This window comes from Mandrillus leucophaeus, unplaced genomic scaffold (assembly GCF_000951045.1).
Source record: "Mandrillus leucophaeus isolate KB7577 unplaced genomic scaffold, Mleu.le_1.0 Scaffold98, whole genome shotgun sequence".
NCBI classification, from domain to species: domain Eukaryota; kingdom Metazoa; phylum Chordata; class Mammalia; order Primates; family Cercopithecidae; genus Mandrillus; species Mandrillus leucophaeus.
The window spans coordinates 3,292,914-3,311,825 of record NW_012110696.1 but is presented as its reverse complement, the minus strand read 5'-3'; the positions used below and the strand labels follow the sequence as shown (position 1 = coordinate 3,311,825).

The window sequence follows — 18,912 nt, the reverse complement described above, 5'->3', positions numbered from 1 at the left end:
CGAGTAGCTGGGATTACAGGCACGCGCCATCACGCCTGGCTAATTTTTTTGTATTTTTAGTGGAGATGGGGTTTTGCCGTGCTGGCCAGGCTGGTCTGAAACTCCTGGTCTCAAGTGTTCTCCCCACCTCGGCATCCCAATGTGCTGGGATTACAGGTGTGAGCCACTGTGCTCGGCCCCTTTACATTTATTTTGATTAAGTTCCTTATTTTTATACTATTGCAATTGGAAACTTTTTCCTTTTTTTTGGAAAGTTTGTTGTTACTATATGGAAATGCAACAGACATTTGTTTGTAGGGTCAGGTGCAGTGCTTCATTTCTGTAATCCCTGCACACTTTCAGAGGTTAGAGGCCAAGGAAGGTGGATCACTTGAGCACAGGAGTTTGAGATAAGCCCGGGCAACAGAGTGAGACCCTATCTCAAACAAACAAAAAAAACCCCACAAGTATTTTTATGTTGATTATGTATCCTGATACCTTAATGAATGCATTTATTAGTTCAGTTTTTGTTGTTTTACTCTAGGGTTTTTTATATATGCATGATCATATTATCTACAAACAGTAACGTTTTTACTTTTATTCCAAGCTGGAAAGCTTTATTATTTTCCTTGTCTAATTGTTCTGATACAAAACTTTCGGTAATATGTTAAGGTACAAGCTGTGGCCCTGGAGGCATGCTTGCAGATCTTGGTCTCAGCTTTGGTCCCTGAAACAGCCCCGTGTCTGTACATTTGAAGGATCTAACAACTCTTATAGTTTCTATAAACTGTCTTTGGCAAGTAAAGATCTCCTTTTATTGGGTCCCCAGGCTGATGAGATTATCTCTGGGGTTGCTAAGAAGAAAGGTCGTAGCTGGGTCACGAGGGTGCTGCTGAGTCTGTTGTTTGAATGGCATATAGCAGCATTGTTTCATTTAAAGATGCAGTTTTCAAGAACCTATTTTGAACATTAAGTGAAGACCTACCATACATCCATTTTGAGTGATATGGGGTCTGCCTTTGATGGTTGTATTACCAGAGATTTGGACAGTCATGGATTCTTTCTGGGCCATGGAAAGATTAAATATCCTTGAGGACATTAATCTATATGGCAGGCAGTAGGGTAGGGTTTTGAAGTTTGTCTGCATATGATGGGCGAAATGCCATGTGTATGAATGGGATTGGCTTCTACTGACTACCTGGGAAAAGTTTTCACAAGTCTCTCTGTGGGTCTGGGTGTGTACAACTGGCCATGGACTGTGACTGTGAGCGCTAGAACTGAGTCACAGGGCTGCTTCAGGGCTGTCTCTTATACACATCTAGATGTGTATAAGAGACAGGCCATGGACTGTGACTGTGAGCGCTAGAACTGAGTCACAGGGCTGCTTCAGGCACCACAGCTGAGGCCAAAATCTGCAGGCCTGCCTCCAGGGCCATGACTGGGTGTGTTTCCCTGCAGGTCTCTTGACAGGAAGGACCACTTTTGGATTATAACTGAAGGAGTTTGAAAGAGGTTGCAGAACTGCTTCATAATCTTCAGTAAAACCAAGCTTGGTGCCCCATTTCCTTATCTGTAGCCATGTCTGTGGACCCTTGAGTTGGCCACCTGGGTGAGGGCCTGCTTTACCCAAATAACCCTTTTTGATCTTTGGCACCACTGAGGTTTCACAACCCTAACTATAGGCAAGCACCTTTCTACTTCCGTTTTCCAGGAGTTTACTATTTAAACTATCTTGTATATGTGGAATCATACACTGTCACTTTGTTGGTGTCTTATTTCACTTAAAATAATGGCTTTAAGATTTATCCTTATTGTAGCAACTGACGAGATATTTTCATTTGAGGCTAAAGAATATTTCATTGTATGTATAAGCCACATCTTTTTAAATCATTCATCTATTAAAGGTGTTTGAGTTTTTTCACTTTTTGGCTTTTGTAAATTATATGGTTTGAATCTGTGTCCCCATTCAAATCTCATGTCAAATTGCATTCCCTAGTGTTGGAGGTGGGCCTGGTGGGAGGTGATTGGATCATAGGGTTGGCTTCTCATGAATAGTTTAGCACCAGCCCCTTTGGTACTGTCTTTGCCATAGTGAGTGACTTCTCCTGAGATCTCATTTTTCAAAAGCATGTGGCACCTTCCCTCTTGTGCTCTCTTGCTCCTGCTCCCACCATGTGAGATGACTCACTGTCCCTTTCTGCCATGACTGGAAGCTTTTCAAGGCCTCCCCTAAAGCAGAAGCTGCTATGCTTGCTGTATAGCCTGCAGAACCATAAGCCAATTAAACCTCTTTTTAAAAATAAATTACTAAGTTTCAGGAATTTTTTTATAGCAGTGCAAGAATAAAACAGTGAATATTACTGCAGTAGACATGGATGTGCAAATACTTCTTTCAGGTATACATTGCACACTTCAAGTAGATGCTCAGAAGTGGAATTACTGGGTCATACAATAACTTGATTTTTAATTTTTGGAGGAACCTCTACACATTTTTCATGTGGCTGCATCATGTTTTTTCCACCAACAGTGTACAAGGGTTTCAATTTCTCTACATTGTTGACAATATATATTATTTTTTGTTTGCTTGATATTGGCCATCCTAATTAATGCACAGTAATACCTCATTGTGGTTTTTCTTTACATTTTTCTAAACATTAGAACTTTTTTTCAATAATTGTTTGTGTATTTCCTCTTTGGAGAAACATTTTCATCTCTTGTCTATTAGTCATGTAACTTTTTGTTTTTTGTTTTTTGGAGTTGTTCTGGATGTTATCTTCTGTCAAATATATGCATATATTTTGGCTTTTCTGCTGCTTAGGTGGGACTCTTACTACATATTTAATGTGGAGAGATAAATTTAATGTCCCACTTTTCTGTGCTTTTAAATTTTTGGCTCATGTATTTGATGTTACATGCAAGAAAACATTGCTGAGATCAATGTCATAATCTTTCTTCCTATATTTAACTCATTCAAGACAGTTTTTGTATATGGTTCAGGGGAAGGATCCAACCTCAGTATTTTCACATGGATATAGAGTTTTCCAACACGATTTATTGAAGAGACTGTCTTTTTCTTATTGTGTGGTTATTGCAACCTTGTTGAAGATCATTTGAACATGTACACAATGATTTGTTTTTGAGTTCTGGGCTCTGTTCCGTCATCTATTTGTCTTCTTGCAAGTACCACACTATTTTTATTTATTTAGTTTTGTTATCTGTTCTAAAAACAGGAAACATCGTGCCTGTAACTTTGTTCTTGTTTTCTAAGAATGTTTGGGCTATCAGTGGTCCTTTGAAATTCCATGTAAAAGTAAGAATTGTAAAAAATACTTTTTCACAAAGTATCATTTTTATTTTCATTAGGATTACATTGAATTTTAATATCACTGTGTAGTATGGTCATTTAACAATATTAAATCAACTGACACAAATAAAAATATGTTCAAGAGTGTGTTGAGTTTCACATATTTTTGAATTTGGCAATTTTGCTTCTGCTTTTGATTTCTAGTTTTATTACAGGTGGTATGAAAGGATGTGTTGTATAATTCAGTGTTGTATAATGAGAACTAGGCTCAATGCTTTGATGACCAAACAATCTATCTGTACAACAAACCTCCATGACAGAAGTTTACCTGTATAAGAAACCTGCACATCATATACTCTGATCTTAAAGTTTAAAAAAAAAAAAAGTTGTTTTGCATTCTAAGAGGTTGTCCATGAAACAACAGCTACTCATTTTCTTCTCCACTTAACCCCGACACACTTTAGTCTTCTTTCTGTTTCTATGAGTTTAACTACTTTAGGTATCTTACATAAGTGGAATTATATTGTTACTCTCCTTTTGTGCCTGGGCTTCTTCCACATAAATAAAGCCTTAAAAATGTATCCTTATTGTGGATTTAGCAAAATTTTCTACTTTAAAGAAGCTGAATAATATTTAATTATTTATATATTTGAAATTGTCTTTATTCATTTATTTAAGAAAAGTTGGTTCTTTTCACATACTTGCTTTTGTAGATAATGCTACCGTGAATATGGATGTGTAAATTACTCTTCATTTGATAATATGTGCAAGGGATTATTTGTGTGCTCTGTTCTGTTTCACTGGTATTTTATAAAGTATTTCAATTACTAAAACTTTATAATAGGTTTTTGAAATCAGGATGTATGGTGCTTCTGATGTTGTTTCTCTTTTTGACAGTTGTTCAGCACTTCTGGTCTCTTTAGTTCTGATATGCTTTTAGGATTGCTTTTTTTTTTTTTTGAGATGGAGTCTCACTCTGTTGCCCAGGCTAGAGTGCAGTGGCGCAATCTCAGCTCATTACAAGCTCCAGCTCATTACAAGCTCCGCCTCCCGGGTTCACGCCATTCTCCTGCCTCAGCCTCCTGAGTAGCTGGGACTACAGGTACCCACCACCGCACCCTGCTAGTTTTTTGTATTTTTAGTAGAGACGGGGTTTCACAGTGTTAGCCAGGATGGTCTCAATCTCCTGACCTCGTGATCTGCCCGACTCGGCCTCCCAGAGTGCTGAGATTACAGGCGTGAGCCACTGCACCCAACCAGGATTGCTTCTTATGTTAATGCAAAATATGCATAGCTGTCATCCGAAGTATACCACCATCTCCTTCAGCACTCTACATCAGGGGAAACAAAATTCCTCTTTGGACAGTCCCTCAAAAGACAGGAATGTAGACATACATTCCACGTTTCTCTTTCTCTCCTGAGGAAGAAGCATAGAGTTGGGAGTTTCTCCTGGGTTGCACTATGCTGTATTGGGAGGAGGTCAGGCTGTGCTGGGCATATGTAATAAAATTTTTCTTCTCTTCTACATGTTTTTGGCATTGTGCTCAACTGAAGTAGTACAAATTCTTAACTATGTTCAGGAATTCTCACAAAGGCAATGTGATCAGCATAGTGTTAAGTTCATATATCTGTGAAGAAATGAGGACCAGTGGTGTTTGTTTTTACACTTTTCATTTTAAATTGATATTTTATTTATTATTATAATTTTTGTGAGTACATAGTACCTATATGTATCTATGGGTTATGTGAGTTATTTTGATGAAGGCATGAAATGCATAAAAATCATATCAGCATAAATGGTTATTCATTGCCTCAAGTATTCTTTGTTTTACGAACAATATAATAACATTCTTTTAGTTACTTAAAAATGTACAATTTAATTGCTTTTGACTATAGTCCCTCTGTTGTACTAGCAACTGTTAAATCTTACCCTTTCTTTTTTTTTTTTTTTTTTTTTTTTGAGACGGAGTCTTGCTCTGTCACCCAGGCTGGAGTGCAGTGGCCAGATCTCAGCTCACTGCAAGCTCCTCCTCTCGGGTTCACGCCATTCTCCTGCCTCAGCCTCCCGAGTAGCTGGGACTACAGGCACCCGCCACTTCGCCCGGCTAGTTTTTTGTATTTTTTAGTAGAGACGGGGTTCCACCGTGTTAGCCAGGATGGTCTCGATCTCCTGACCTCGTGATCCGCCCGTCTCGGCCTCCCAAAGTGCTGGGATTACAGGCTTGAGCCACCGCGCCCGGCCTAAATCTTACCCTTTCTAATTATTTTTGTATCCATTAATCTTCCCCACTTCCCCCAACCCCTCACTATACCTTCCAGCGTCTGGTAACAATCCTTCTGCTCTCTATCTCTGTGAATTAAATCAATTTAGTTTTTAGCTCCAGCAAATGTGTGAGAACATGCAAAGTTTGCCATCATGGGCCTGGCTTATTTCTCTTAACATTGTGACTTCTAGTTCTATCCATGTTGTTGCAAATGACAGTATCTTATTCTTTTTTATGATTGAAAAGTACTCCGTTGTGTATTTGTACCACATTTGCTTTATCCATTCATCTGTTGATAGACAGATAATGGATAAATCTTGGCTAATGTGAACACTGCTGCAGTAAAATGGAGGTGCAAATATCTCTTTGATGTCCTGATTTATGTACATACCTAGGAATGGGATTATTGGATAATATAGTAGCTCTATTTTTCATTTTTTTGAGGAACCTCTAAGCTGTCCTGCATAGTGGTTGGACTAATTTACATTCACATCAAGAGAATAGTAGAGTTTTTTTCTCCACGTCCTCACCGGCATTTGTTATTGCCTGACTTTTGGATAAGAGCCATTGTAATTGGGGCGAGATAATATCTCATTGTCATTTTGATTTGCATTTCTCTGATGATAATGATGTTGAGCACCTCGTCATATACCTTTTTGTTATTTGTATGCCCTCTTTTGAGAAATGTCTATAAACATTCTTTGCACATTCATAATCAGATTATTTGATCTCATCCTATAAAGCTGTTCTGGTTATTGATGGGCAGTTTGCAAATATTTTCTCTCATTTTGTGTGTCCTCTCTTTGTTTATTGTTTCATTTGCTGTTTAGAAGCTCTTTATGGTGATTGTTTTGTTTGCTGTTTAGAAGCTCTTTAACTTGATGTGATTCCGTTTGTTCAGTTTTGCATTGGCTCCCTGTGCTTGTGGGGGTATTATTCAAGACATTTTTGCCCAGCTTAATTTCCTGGAGAGTTTCACCAATGTTTTCTTGTAGTAGTTTCATAGTTTGATGCGGGGGTCTGCCCACAGACCCTGACCCAAACGACGGATGAATAAAGTACACTGATACACAGATACTCTGTTTTGCCAGTCCAGCTGATGTCCGGGCCACTTACAGACTCCCCAGAGAGTTCTGTAAACAGTTTTGACTGTGGCCCTGACCAGCTAGTGAGACTCACATTTGTTTAGTAAAGATAAATTGACAAAGGCTTGAGTCAACACTACTAGAGAGTAATTGACATTGTGGACTTCCCAAGTAGAAAGCAATTAAGCATAGATAGAAAACTATCTTTAATATTTTTCCCACCAGCGTGATTGAATCCCTACAGTTTGAGGTGTTAGATTTAAGTCTCTAATCCATTTTGATTTAATTTTTTATATGGCCAGAGATAGGGGTCTAGTTTTGTTCTTCTGAATATGAATATTGAGTTTTTATAGCAGTTTCCCTGATAAACACCTTTTTTTCTTTTCTTTTCTTTTTTTTTTTTTTTTTTTTTAAGACAGAGACTTGCTTTGTCACCCAGGCTGAAGTTCAGTGGCACAGTCTTGGCTCACTGCAACCTCTGCCTTCCAGGTTCAAGCAATTCTCCCACCTCAGCCTCTGGAGTAGCTGGGACTACAGGCTTGTGCCCCCACATCCGACTAATTTTTGTATTTTTATTAGAGACAGGGTTTCATCATGTTGGCCACTCTGGTCTCAAACTCCTGATCCAGGAGTTTGAGAAAGTGATCCACCTGTCTCAGCCTTTTAGAGTTCTGGGATTAGGCATGAGTCAGCATGCTAAGCCCCCAATAAATATTCTTGCCACCTTTATCAAAAATAAGTTTGCTGTAGATGTATGGATTTCTATTTGTGTTTTGTCTACTGTTTTACTGATCAGCCCCATGCTGTTCTAATTACTGTAGCTCTGTAATATCATTTATAGTTAAATAGTATGATTCCTCCAGTTTCTTTTTTCTTACAGTGACTTTGGCTATTCTGAGTCTTTTGTGGTTCTGTCTACATTGTAGAATTGTTTTTCCTATTTCTGTGAAGAATGTCATTGATCATTTGATAGGGATTGCATTAAATCTGTAGTTTGCTTCAGGTAGTATTGACATTCAGAAAGTATTGATTCTTTTTATTCATGAACATAAAATATCTTTCCTTTTTTTGTCTTTTTAAATTTCTTGCATTAGTATTTCATAGTATTCATTGTAGAGACCTTTCACTTCTTTGCTTAAGTTAATTTCCTAGGTATTTGATTTTAATTTGTAGCTATTGTAAATGAGATTACTCTCTTGATTTCTTTTTCACATTGTTCACTGTTGGCATGTGGAAACACGACTAATTTTTAAATCCTGTATTTTGACTAAATTTATTAGTTCTAATAGTGTTCTAGTTAGGTTTTTTCCAAATATAAAACTACATCATCTGCAAACAAAGATATAATTTGACTTCTTTCTTTCCAATTTGGATGCCCTTTAATTTTTTGTTCTCTTGTCAGATTGCTCTGGCTGGCACTTCCCAGTACTATATTGAATAACAGTGGTGAAAACATGCATCTTTTTTCAGGTGCAGACACCTTATCAGAATGTGCTTGGATTTAGGTTCCCAACTTTAGAAGGTAATTCGTCCTCATCCATCCTATTGTCTTTTCCTGGTCCTAGGTTTCAGAACTGTCTGGAAAGACCACAGATGCCTATGGTGGCCATGTCTCTTGGAATGTCTAGAGAATAACAGCTACTACATCATCTCCTCATGGTGGACAGCCTGAGGTTTAGGATGGAGCCTCAGGGGAGCAGCTGAGTGCCCTGATGCTGAGAGCACTCATCTTGTTTACTTTTCATCCAAAAAACCAAATCCTTGTGGCATTGAGATTTTATTTCTCCAAATCCAGTTTCCATGTTTTAGAGACACATTGCTGGTCAGCCAATGGAATGCTGATATTGATGGGAAAGGCAGAAATAATTCCTACCATCTGGATTTTTTCAGAATAGTGAAGGAAGAAAAAGTATCCCCAACAACATTGAATGTTCATTCTAGCAAGGTGATACAAGGACCTGCAAAACAAAAAATGTACTCCAGGCACACAGGCACACAGTGCAGAGGCCCTTGGGAGGGTGGTCATTGAGGATTTCAATGAGCAGGATGGGGGTGGGAGGATCTATATCATAGGATGGCCTAACTTGCCACTTGAGTCAGACATACCATTCCAGCCAGTACTGCCACTCCCTGGGTTTGTCATCTTGAAAAGATTATTTACTTATTTCAGCTTTCATTTTTATTAACTGCACACTGCATTCTATTGGTAGAGCTTGAAAAATAGGAAAATATTGTCAAAGAGGCATAAAAATACGAATTTTAAAAAAATATAGTGATACATTTTATTTGTCAAAAATTCTTACTTTCATTTTTTTTCCCTGACCATGGATAGTAAGTTTCTGAAATCTGTACATTTTGGGAGTTATTTTACACAGAATCTCAGGGCTTAGTTATAAAAATATTACTGGGTGAAAAGAAGTAGGAAAAATTTCTCTTCTTTTATGGCTGCAGAAAAGTGAATACATTTCCACAAGAAATTGTGGTAGATAAATTGGTGATTTATAGAGATTTGCCAAAACATCAGTTTCTTTTTTCTGCATGGTGGAGAATTTGTGACAGTGGATAAGTCTACTCTGTATCCTGTTACCTGCATGTTTGAGTTTAATGTTAAATTCTATGGACTAGGACTTGACATTCCTGGAAGTGCTCATAAATGATTGCTTAATTATTTGTTACTGTGGAAATAATACTTAAATGACATGTTTGCTGTCTGAAATTGATATTTTGCCTTTTCTCGTTGAAGTATGAAATGTAAGTGCCTTCCAATTTCCATTTCTCCTGTAAACATCAGCACTGAGTTTGAGGAATTCTGCTGGATTCTTCAAACACTGAGTTCCTTTTGTAGAAAACGAAGGGGATAACGTTGACTGGGAATCAGACCTAAGCCCGTTAACTGCAGGGTAAGGCCAATCTTGACACTCTCAAAGGAGGTAATCAATAGCCCAGTTGTTACTTACTGGGGAACCTTTCCTGCAGGTGTCCCAGCCTGGCTCAAATTAGACATGGAAGGAGCCTTTATACTGAGAAGCTGCAGAACCCTGGAAAGCTGAGGATCCATAGGTAGATTCAGTGAGAGTTGGGATAGGAGGTTGTTTCTGATGTCCTCTGAGAGGGGGTAATTGTTATTGTCATGGGGCTCTTCCTAGATATTGTCAAATAAATTTCAGTGAGGTAAGAAGTGACTTTATTCTAAGGAATATTGCATTGGGGAAAGCACCAAGCATAAGACGTGCAAGCATCTCCAAAATGAGGCAGAAAAGGGCTATTTGTCATGTGGAGGAGCAGACAAGATTAGAAAGAAGGTGTGAGGGAGAGGGCAGAATGGAGAATGGCAAAATCAGATTCAGGATCGGAGAATGTTTCACCCTGACGTCAACCTGTTCTTGGGAGGGACATGAAGAGGGGTTGTATGCTATCTCAGACTGAAGGTGGAGCACAGTCCAGGGGCCTGGGTAAAGGAGAGAAACTTAAGTAAAGTTTGGTTAACCAGTATTCTGTTGCGAACACTGGAGACAAAATTATTTGTTTATGAGGGAAAAATGAGAATTTAGAGTCTGTGAATTTGAGATACCTAAAGAGGGAGCATCATCAAAGTCAATGAAAAGGTTATTTGTTAGCTGTAAGCTTTTTTTATAGGGCACAAAGGATTGGAGAGACCATAGTTAAAACTACCAAGATTCACTAACCCACCTCCTCTTTTCCCTCACTTTGTTTTGTCCTATATATTTTTTCCCTTTCTTTTACTGAATTGTACCCAACATTAATAATCTGGTAAAAATAGGTAAAGTGTTTTTGTTAAGCTCTGTGAGTGGTTTTATCAAATCCTTTAATTGAGGGAGGGAGTTATGGAAGCCCAGGATTTATAGGCAGTTGCTCTGAAGTATAGATGGGTCCCTGGGGCTTGTGACTGGCATGTGGAGTGGAAGCAGTATTGTGGGACTGAGCCGTGAGCCGGTGGGGTCTATACTGACCCTGGTGTTGTCAGAATTGAGTTGTTGGACACCCATTTGGTGATGGAAGATTGGTTGGTGTTCAGCAAACTCCATATATTCGGTGTTAGAATAAAGATATCAGATCGGGTGCGGTGATTCACGCCTGTAGTCCTAACACTTTGGGAGGCCACAGAGGGCAGATCGCTTGAGCTCAGGGGTTCAACACCAGCCTGGGCAATATGGTGAAATCTTATGTCTACCAAAAATTTTTTTAAAAATTAGCTTGGCAAGGTGGTGCACACCTGTAGTCCCAGCTGGGGCTGAGGCAGGAGGATCACTTGAAGACTGGAATGTTGAGGCTCGCCAGATTTATGATGTATCCTGGAGAATGTTCCATGTGTGTTTGAGAAGAATATAAGTATACTGTTGGGTGAAAGGTTATCTATATATGTCTTTTAGGTGTAGTTCTTTAGTGCTATGCAAGTACATTATTTTCTTTCTGTCTGAATGATGTGTTGTATTAAGTAGGGCAATAAAGTCCCCTAGTATTATCATATTTGTCTGTTTTTCTGCATCTGTTAATATATTTTCATATTTTTGAAACAGGTCTCAGTTAATTTAGAAAGTTTATTTTGCCAAGGTCAAGGACACGCACACCTGTGACAGGAAGTCCTGGAGACATGTGCCCCAGGTGGTCGGGGAACAACTTAATTTTATACATTTTAAGGAGACATAAGACAGCAGACAATATACGTAGGAAGTACATTGATTCAGTCTGGAAAGGTGGGACAACTTGAAGCAAAGGTGGGAAGACTCGAAGTGAGGAGGGGGCTTCCAGGTCGTAGGTAGATAAGGGACAAATGATTATATTCTTTTGAGTTTCTGATTAGCCTCTCCAAAGGAGGCAGTCAGATACACATCTGTGTCAGTGGCAGAGAGGTGAGTGAATAGAATGGGAGGTAGGTTGGCACTAAGCAGTTCCCAGCTTAACTTTTCCCTTTAGCTTAGTGATTTGGAGGCCCCAAAATTTATTTTCCTTTTACAATATATTTATGTGCTCCTATATTGGGTATGTATATATTTTTAATTGTTATATTATTTTGACAAATTAGCCTTTTATTACCATATAGTAAAGTTCTTTTTGTAGTGACAGATTTTTTTTTTCCTAAAAATCTCTTTTGTCTGAGAGTCTGAAAGATACACTCTTTTAGTTATTATTGACATGGAATATTCTTTTTCATCCCTGAACCATTAGCGTATATGTGTCCTTAACTCTAAGTCTCTTGTGTGCAGCATATTGTTGATTTTATTTATCTATTCAGACATTTTGTGAATGCTTTATTTTTTGCTTCAATAACAATATCCTAGAGTTGGTAGTTTATAAAGAATAAAAGTTTGCTTAGCACACAATCCTGGATGCCAAGAAGTCCAAGAGCATGCCATTCCCATCTGATGAGAATCAGACTTCCACATCACAACATGACTAAAGGCTTGAGGATGACAGAATGTGTGTGCACCAGAGCTCACTTTGATAATAGACCCACTCTCATGATGACTAACCCACTGTGGAAATACTGATACCAATCCTTTCATGAGGGTAGAGCGCTCATGACCTAATAACTTCTTAAGGGCCTCATTCTCACAATGGCAGTTAAATTTTAACATGAAGTTTGGAGAGGACTCTCAAACCATAGCCATGTGTTTTCATTGGATAATTAAATCTTTATATATTTAAAAGAATTACTGATTGGTAAGAACTTATTACTGCCATTTTGTTCGTTGTTTTGTGACCATTTAGTAGTTTCTGTTTTGTAATTGTTACATGCTGTCTTCCCCTGTATTTTCTTGAGTTTTGTTTTGTTTTCGTTGTTGGATGCTTTCATTCTTTTTCTTTTGTATGTATCTACTACAGTGTTGTTTTTTGTTTTTTGTTTTTTAATTTCCAAGAGGCTTACATAAAATATCTCATAGTTATAAAGTCTAGTTTAAGATAACAATTTAACTTTCTGTTTTATACAGATAGGGTCTTGCTTTATCTCGGGCTGTAGTGCAATGGTGCATTCACAGCTCAGTGCAGCCTTCACCTCCCCAGGCTCAAGCAATTCTCCCATCACAGCCTCCTGAGTAGCTAGGATTACAAGTACGTGCCCCCATGTCCGGCTAATTTTGTCAGTATTTTTTGTAGAGACAGGGTTTTGCCATGTTGCTTAGGCTGGTCTTGAACTTCTAGGCTCAAACGATTCACCTACTTTGGCTTCCCAAAGTGCTAGGATTACCAGCATGAGCCATCAGACCCAGCCACTTGTTTTAAGTAAATAGCTTTCTGAAATCTGTATTTTATTTTATGTATTTATTTTAGAGACAGGGTCCTGCTATATAGAGCCAGGCTGGTTTTGACCTCCTGGCCACAAGCAAGAGTTAACTTGTCGTGCGCATCTGTGTAAAGAGACCCCCAGAGGGCTTTGTGTGAGCAATAAAGCTTTTTAATCACCTGGGTGCAGGCGGGCTGAGTCCGAAAAGAGAGTCAGCAAAGGGAGATAGGGGTGGGGCAATTTTACAGGTTTGGGTAGGTAATGGAAAATTACAGTCAAAGGGGTTGTTTTCTGGTGGGTAGGGACGGGGTCACAAGGTGCTCTGTGGGGGAGTTTCTGAGCCAGGAGAAGGAATTTCTCCAGGTAGTGTCATCACTTAAGGCAGGAACTAGCCATTTTTACTTCTTTTGTGATTTCTTCAGTTGCCTCAGGCCATCTGGATGTATATGTGCAGGCTTGAGCTCAGAGGCCTGACAATTTTACTTTTAAGTTCTGGGATACATGTGCAGAACGTGCAAGTTTGTTATGTAAGTATACATTTGCCATGGTGGTTTGCTGCACCTATCAACCCATCATCTAGGTTTTAAGCCCTGCACTTATTAGGTATTTGTCCTAATGCTCTCCCTCCTGTTGCCCCCCACCCCTCAACAGGCCGCTGTGTATGATGTTCCCTCCCTGTGTCCATGTGTTCTCATTGTTCAACTCCCACTTATGAATGAGAACATGTGGTGGTTGATTTTCTGTTCTTGTGTTTGTTTGCTGAGAATGATGGTTTCCAGCTTCATGCATGTCCCTGCAAAGGACGTGAACTCATTCTTTTTAATGGCTGCAAGAGCAGAAAACTTAGGGTGTTTTCATTTTATATTATAATTGCATATGACAATATTTCACTGTGTACACTAAGTGTGGAGCACAAATCAAATATAGGTCAGTGATGTGCCTGTTTCCACTATAAGAGTCTGTTTATCTGTATGCATGTTGTTCCTTATTATGAGTTGTATACTTGTTCTGTTTGTATACAATGGTGATTTTACCCTGCCTAGGTGAGTAGTCATTGAAATTCTTCTACTTTTACCCTCCATTTATTTATAAATCTATGTTTTTGTGTGTGTCAGAGAAACGCTTTTGTGATTTGAAGATAATTTCAAAAACCGTCTTACCACTGTATCTGTTTTAGATATTATTTTTGATTGTCAACACATAAACTTTACAGTCTTGAATATTTTTTTAATATTCAGCTTAGTCATATTAATTATATTGATATTGTTACTCACTATATCTTTAGCACATGTTTATCTTGCAAAGCTAACACTTAGTACTCATTAAACAACTAACTACCTTTTCTGTTTTCTGGCCCTTTACAAAAATAATTCTGTTTTCTGTTTTCTCTTTTAGAGTCAAACTGCTTTAGGTATCTCATGTGAGTTGATTCATACAGTTTCTCTTCATGGTTGACTTCATGTTGCACAATGTCATCAAGATTTATCTTTCTTATACTTGTTATTGTAGCAGGACGAGCCACAGACAAAACCTCTCAGATATGGAGTTGTAAAAGGAAGGGCTTTATTCAGCTGGGAGCATCGGCAAGCTACTGCCTTAAAATCCAAGCTCCCCGAGTGCACAATTTCTGCCCCTTTTAAGGGCTCACAACGCTAAAGATTTTACTTAAAAGGGTCGTGATTGATTTGAGTAAGCAGGGTATACGTGGCAGGGGCTGCATGCACCAGTGGTCAGAGAGAAACAGCAGGGCAGGGAGTTTCACAATGTTCTTCTATACAACGTCTGAAATCTATGAATAACATCCGTTTCTAAGTTATGAGTTGATTTTTAACTACTGGGTTTAGGCCAGGCAGGCCCAGGCCTGATTTTGGGTCTGGCGCCAGGCTGCCTGTCTTTGGTTTTACTTCCTTGTTTTTTCTTAAAACATATACTGAGTATAAAACAATATGAGAAGGGTCTCTCTCTTTCCTCATTATGATACTTTTTGCTTTTTACAAGCTGGAGTGATATTGTAATATTTTTTATTTATTTATTTGGTGAGAGAAATTTGCATTGCTTTCATTTATTTGCTTTCAGTAACAATGCTACAATAATTATGAGGGTAGAAATTACTCTTCATGTGACCGTATGTGTGTGAGTGTGTATTTTTGCTGGATTTTTTATTTTATTGATCTAGCTGTTCACCTGTATACCCATACCAGATTTTTTTAGTTCTTTAACTTTGTATATGTTTTGATATCATGAACTGTGGTGCATTTGTTTCTCTTTTTGAAGATTGTGGGGTGCTTCATTGTCCCTTGAAATTCCCTATAATTTGGAGGTTGCTATATCTGTTTCTGCAAAAATTTAATTAAAAATTTGACAGATTGCATTTAATCTGTAGATTACATCGAGCAGTCTAGATATCTCTTATTATTTGAAACTTTGAACAAGAGCATGCTAAAGTTTATGTTGTTTAATTTCTATAAATGTCCTTTTGTGTGTGTGTATGTGTGTGTGATGGAGTTTCATTCTTGTTGCCCAGGCTGGAGTGCAGCGGTGTGATCTCAGTGTGATCTTCAGCTCACCGCAACCTCTGCCTCCCAGGTTCAAGTAATTCTCCTGCCTCAGCCTCCTGAGTAGCTGGGATTACAGGCGTGCACCACCACACCTGGCTAATTTTGTATTCTTAGTAGAGATGGGGTTTCTCCATGTTGGTCTGGCTAGTCTCAAACTCCTGACCTCAAGTGGTCCGCTTGCCTTGGCCTCCCAAAGTGCTTGGATTATAGGCATGAGTTACCGCGCCCAGCCAGTTTTCTTTTTTTAATTAGTTTCTACTCTCATTCCAGTTTGGTCATTAAAAGTAAGCTATAAAGTTTCTATTTTAAAAAATTTGTTAAGACTTTTTGGTAGCCTAACAGGTGGTCTATCAAGGAGAATATTTTATGAGCTATTCAGAAGGGTACGTATTCTGCTTTTGTTTAAGAGTGTTCTCTACAATTCTATTAGACATAATTGTTTTATACTGCTTTGAAGTCTTCTATTTCCTTATGAGTATTCTTTTCTGATTACTCATTACAGAAGTTGAGGTATTACTATATTGCTCTCTATGTCTTGCGTTACTTCTGTCAGTATTTGCTTTATGTATTTGGAACCCTAATGTAAGACACACACAAATATATGTATATACACACATTTTTCAGGGGTTCCTAGTAAATGAACATTTCTAATATAATGTTCTTCTTTGTCTCTTATGAGCTTTTAGTTAAAATAAGTTTTATGAAATAGGACAGTTTTTTACTTTAGATGTACTTTGGGTAATATAATTTTGACCTCTTCAATTTGGTTCTTTGCATAAAGTTTTTTCTTTCCTCTTGCCTTTTTCAGTCTCCTTTAATCATTAGATCTCAAGTGACTCTTGTAGAAAAGCAAGTTGTGGCCAGGCGTGGTGGCTCACACCTGTAATCCCAGCACATTGGGAGGCCGAGGCAGGCGGATCATGAGGTCAGGAGATCGAGACCATCCTGGCTAACACGGTGAAACCCCGTCTCTACCAAAAATACAAAAACGAAATTAGCTGGGTGTGGTGGCAGGCGCCTGTAGTCCCAGCTACTCAGGAGGCGGAGGCGGGAGAATGGCATAAACCCGGCAGGGGGAGCTTGCAGTGAGCCAAGGTCATGCCACTGCACTCCAGCCTGGTTGACAGAGTGAGACTCTGTCTCAAAACAAAAAAAAAAAAAGAAAGAAAGAAAGTTGTATCTTGTTTTTTGATTTCTTAAATAAATTTATTTGGTGCATGTATTTCCAATGGAAAGCTTACTCATAAATATTTAAATAATTTACTGAAATGGAAAGGCTTATTCGTGTTATTTTATTGTTTTGATTATTGTATTTTTGTCTCTTATTTTCTTTTTCTGTCTTTGCATCCTTTTGACTTTTGTATTGATAGATTTTTACTTCTTATTTTTTTATGTATCTGTACAGGTACTTTGTGGTATCTTGGAAATTACATAAAATTTCTTAAAGTTAAAATAATATATTTTAAACTGGTAATTTCAGTTGCTTTTGAAAATTTTTCCTCATTACATCTGCCCTCGACTTTGTTATTAATGTCACTAATTATATTTTTATGTTGTATTTTTATTAACAGATTATGATGAAAAGTTTATGATCATTTTTATGGTCTTTAAAATTTTAGAGAATAATTAAAATGTTTTCTGCACTATCATGATAATGGTACAGAACCTTACATTTGTATATGTTCATGTCTTTCCCAAAAAGTTATTTATTTTCATATGTTTTGTTTTCTTGCATCATGCTATTTTCAGTGGAAGATGCTTTCTTCAGCATTTCTTTTATCTTGCACTTTTATCTTGCAGCTCCTAAGATTCTCTGTCTTTGACTTCTGAAAACTTTGCTTATATATGTGCCTTTTTATAAATCTGTGTGTATGTATCCTAGTTGAAGTTCATTGAGCTTCTTCCTTTTTTACATCCTCCTTTTACTTTTGGAAATTTCTCACTCATTACTTTCGTATTTTTCACCTCCGTAATTTTTTTTTTTTTATATTTTAACATTTTCATCGATATTCTCATTTGTCTTATTATATTTTAGTTGTATGTGTTCCCCTTTAGCTCATTGAGGATTATTCAGGTTAAATTTTTTAAATTTCTGCATCTTCATTGTTTTATGGTCGTTTTCTGAAAAGTTTTAAATCTTTTAATTGGGCCATGTTGCCCTGATATTTTGTATATATTGTAACATTTGTTTGTTATTTGAACATTAACAAAAAGGTATTTGTCACAATCATTTCAGTGTTGCTTTGTCCTGACATGGTCTGAAACCAATTGTCTTTGACAGAGATAATGGGAGCCTCTCATACATGTTCTAAGGATGTGTCTTGTCTGGAATTTTGTGTTTGTTTTTCAGTTAAAAGGGATTGTTCATGTTTCTTCTTATGGTCTCTAATCACTCTTCTACCTATTCCCTGTATTTAACACTGCAGCCTGCTCCTGAAACATTTGCATTTGGTCTTAGCTGACCCATAGCACCATTTCTCTCAGCTCTCTGTGTTGTTGGAGACAGAAACCAGATTTTGTAAAGACCCCAAAAAGCCAGAAGTAAGGATATGTGTATCAGTATTTTTCTTCTAAGTAAGAAGCCAGGAGTTAACAGTTTACTCCTATAGGCACAATGCTATATTGGGGAGGAGGAAAGCTGTGGTGAGTAAATGTAACAAACTTTCCTTTCTGTTCCATGTGGTTCTTAGTATTGTGGTTACCCTGTGGCATTGCATACAATTAACTCGTTTACAGATTTTGCACAAAGGCATTTTGGTCAGTATATTTTTGTTACGTGTCTGTGAAGAAATTATGGCCTGTGATATTTTGTTATGCTATCTTACTAATGTAGTTTGTATACATTTTCTATATTGTAAAGTATATTCATATGAATCTAGTAGGATAATTTGTTATTTTTATTTCTTTCAGCTATGTGTTCTCCTTTCAGCCAAGACCTTTCACCAGTGCAGGGGATAGAAGATTCATTCCAAAAACTTGTACTGAGAAGATACGAGAAATGTGGATATGAGAATTTACAATTAAGAAAGGGCTGTAAACATGTGAATGAGTGTAAGGTGCAGAAAGGAGTTAATAGTGGAGTTTATCAATGCTTGTCAACTACCCAAAGCAAAATATTTCAATGTAATACATGTGTTAAAGTTTTTAGTAAACTTTCAAATTCAAACGAACATAAGACAAGACATACTGGAGAGAAACCCTTTAAATGTACAGAATGTGGCAGATCATTTTACATGTCACACCTAATTGAACATACAGGAATTCATGCTGGAGAGAAACCCTACAAATGTGAAAAATGCAGCAAAGCCTTTAATAGGTCGACATCACTTACTAAACATAAGAGAATTCATACTGGAGAGAAACCCTACACATGTGAAGAATGTGGGAAAGCCTTTAGACGGTCCACAGTTCTGAATGAACATAAGAAAATTCATACTGGAGAGAAACCCTACAAATGTGAAGAATGTGGCAAAGCCTT

General features: G+C 37.8%; 1 protein-coding gene across 1 annotated transcript in view; it reads left to right on the top strand.

The window, feature by feature from the left end:
* Positions 1 to 18,912, top strand: part of ZNF595 (zinc finger protein 595) — a 30,076-nt gene that overhangs the window by 10,226 nt on the left and 938 nt on the right. The window contains exon 4 of the mRNA XM_011970916.1: positions 18,345 to 18,888. Within this exon, the coding sequence (XP_011826306.1) occupies positions 18,345 to 18,888 (544 nt within the window). The remainder of the gene's footprint in view (positions 1 to 18,344; positions 18,889 to 18,912) is intronic.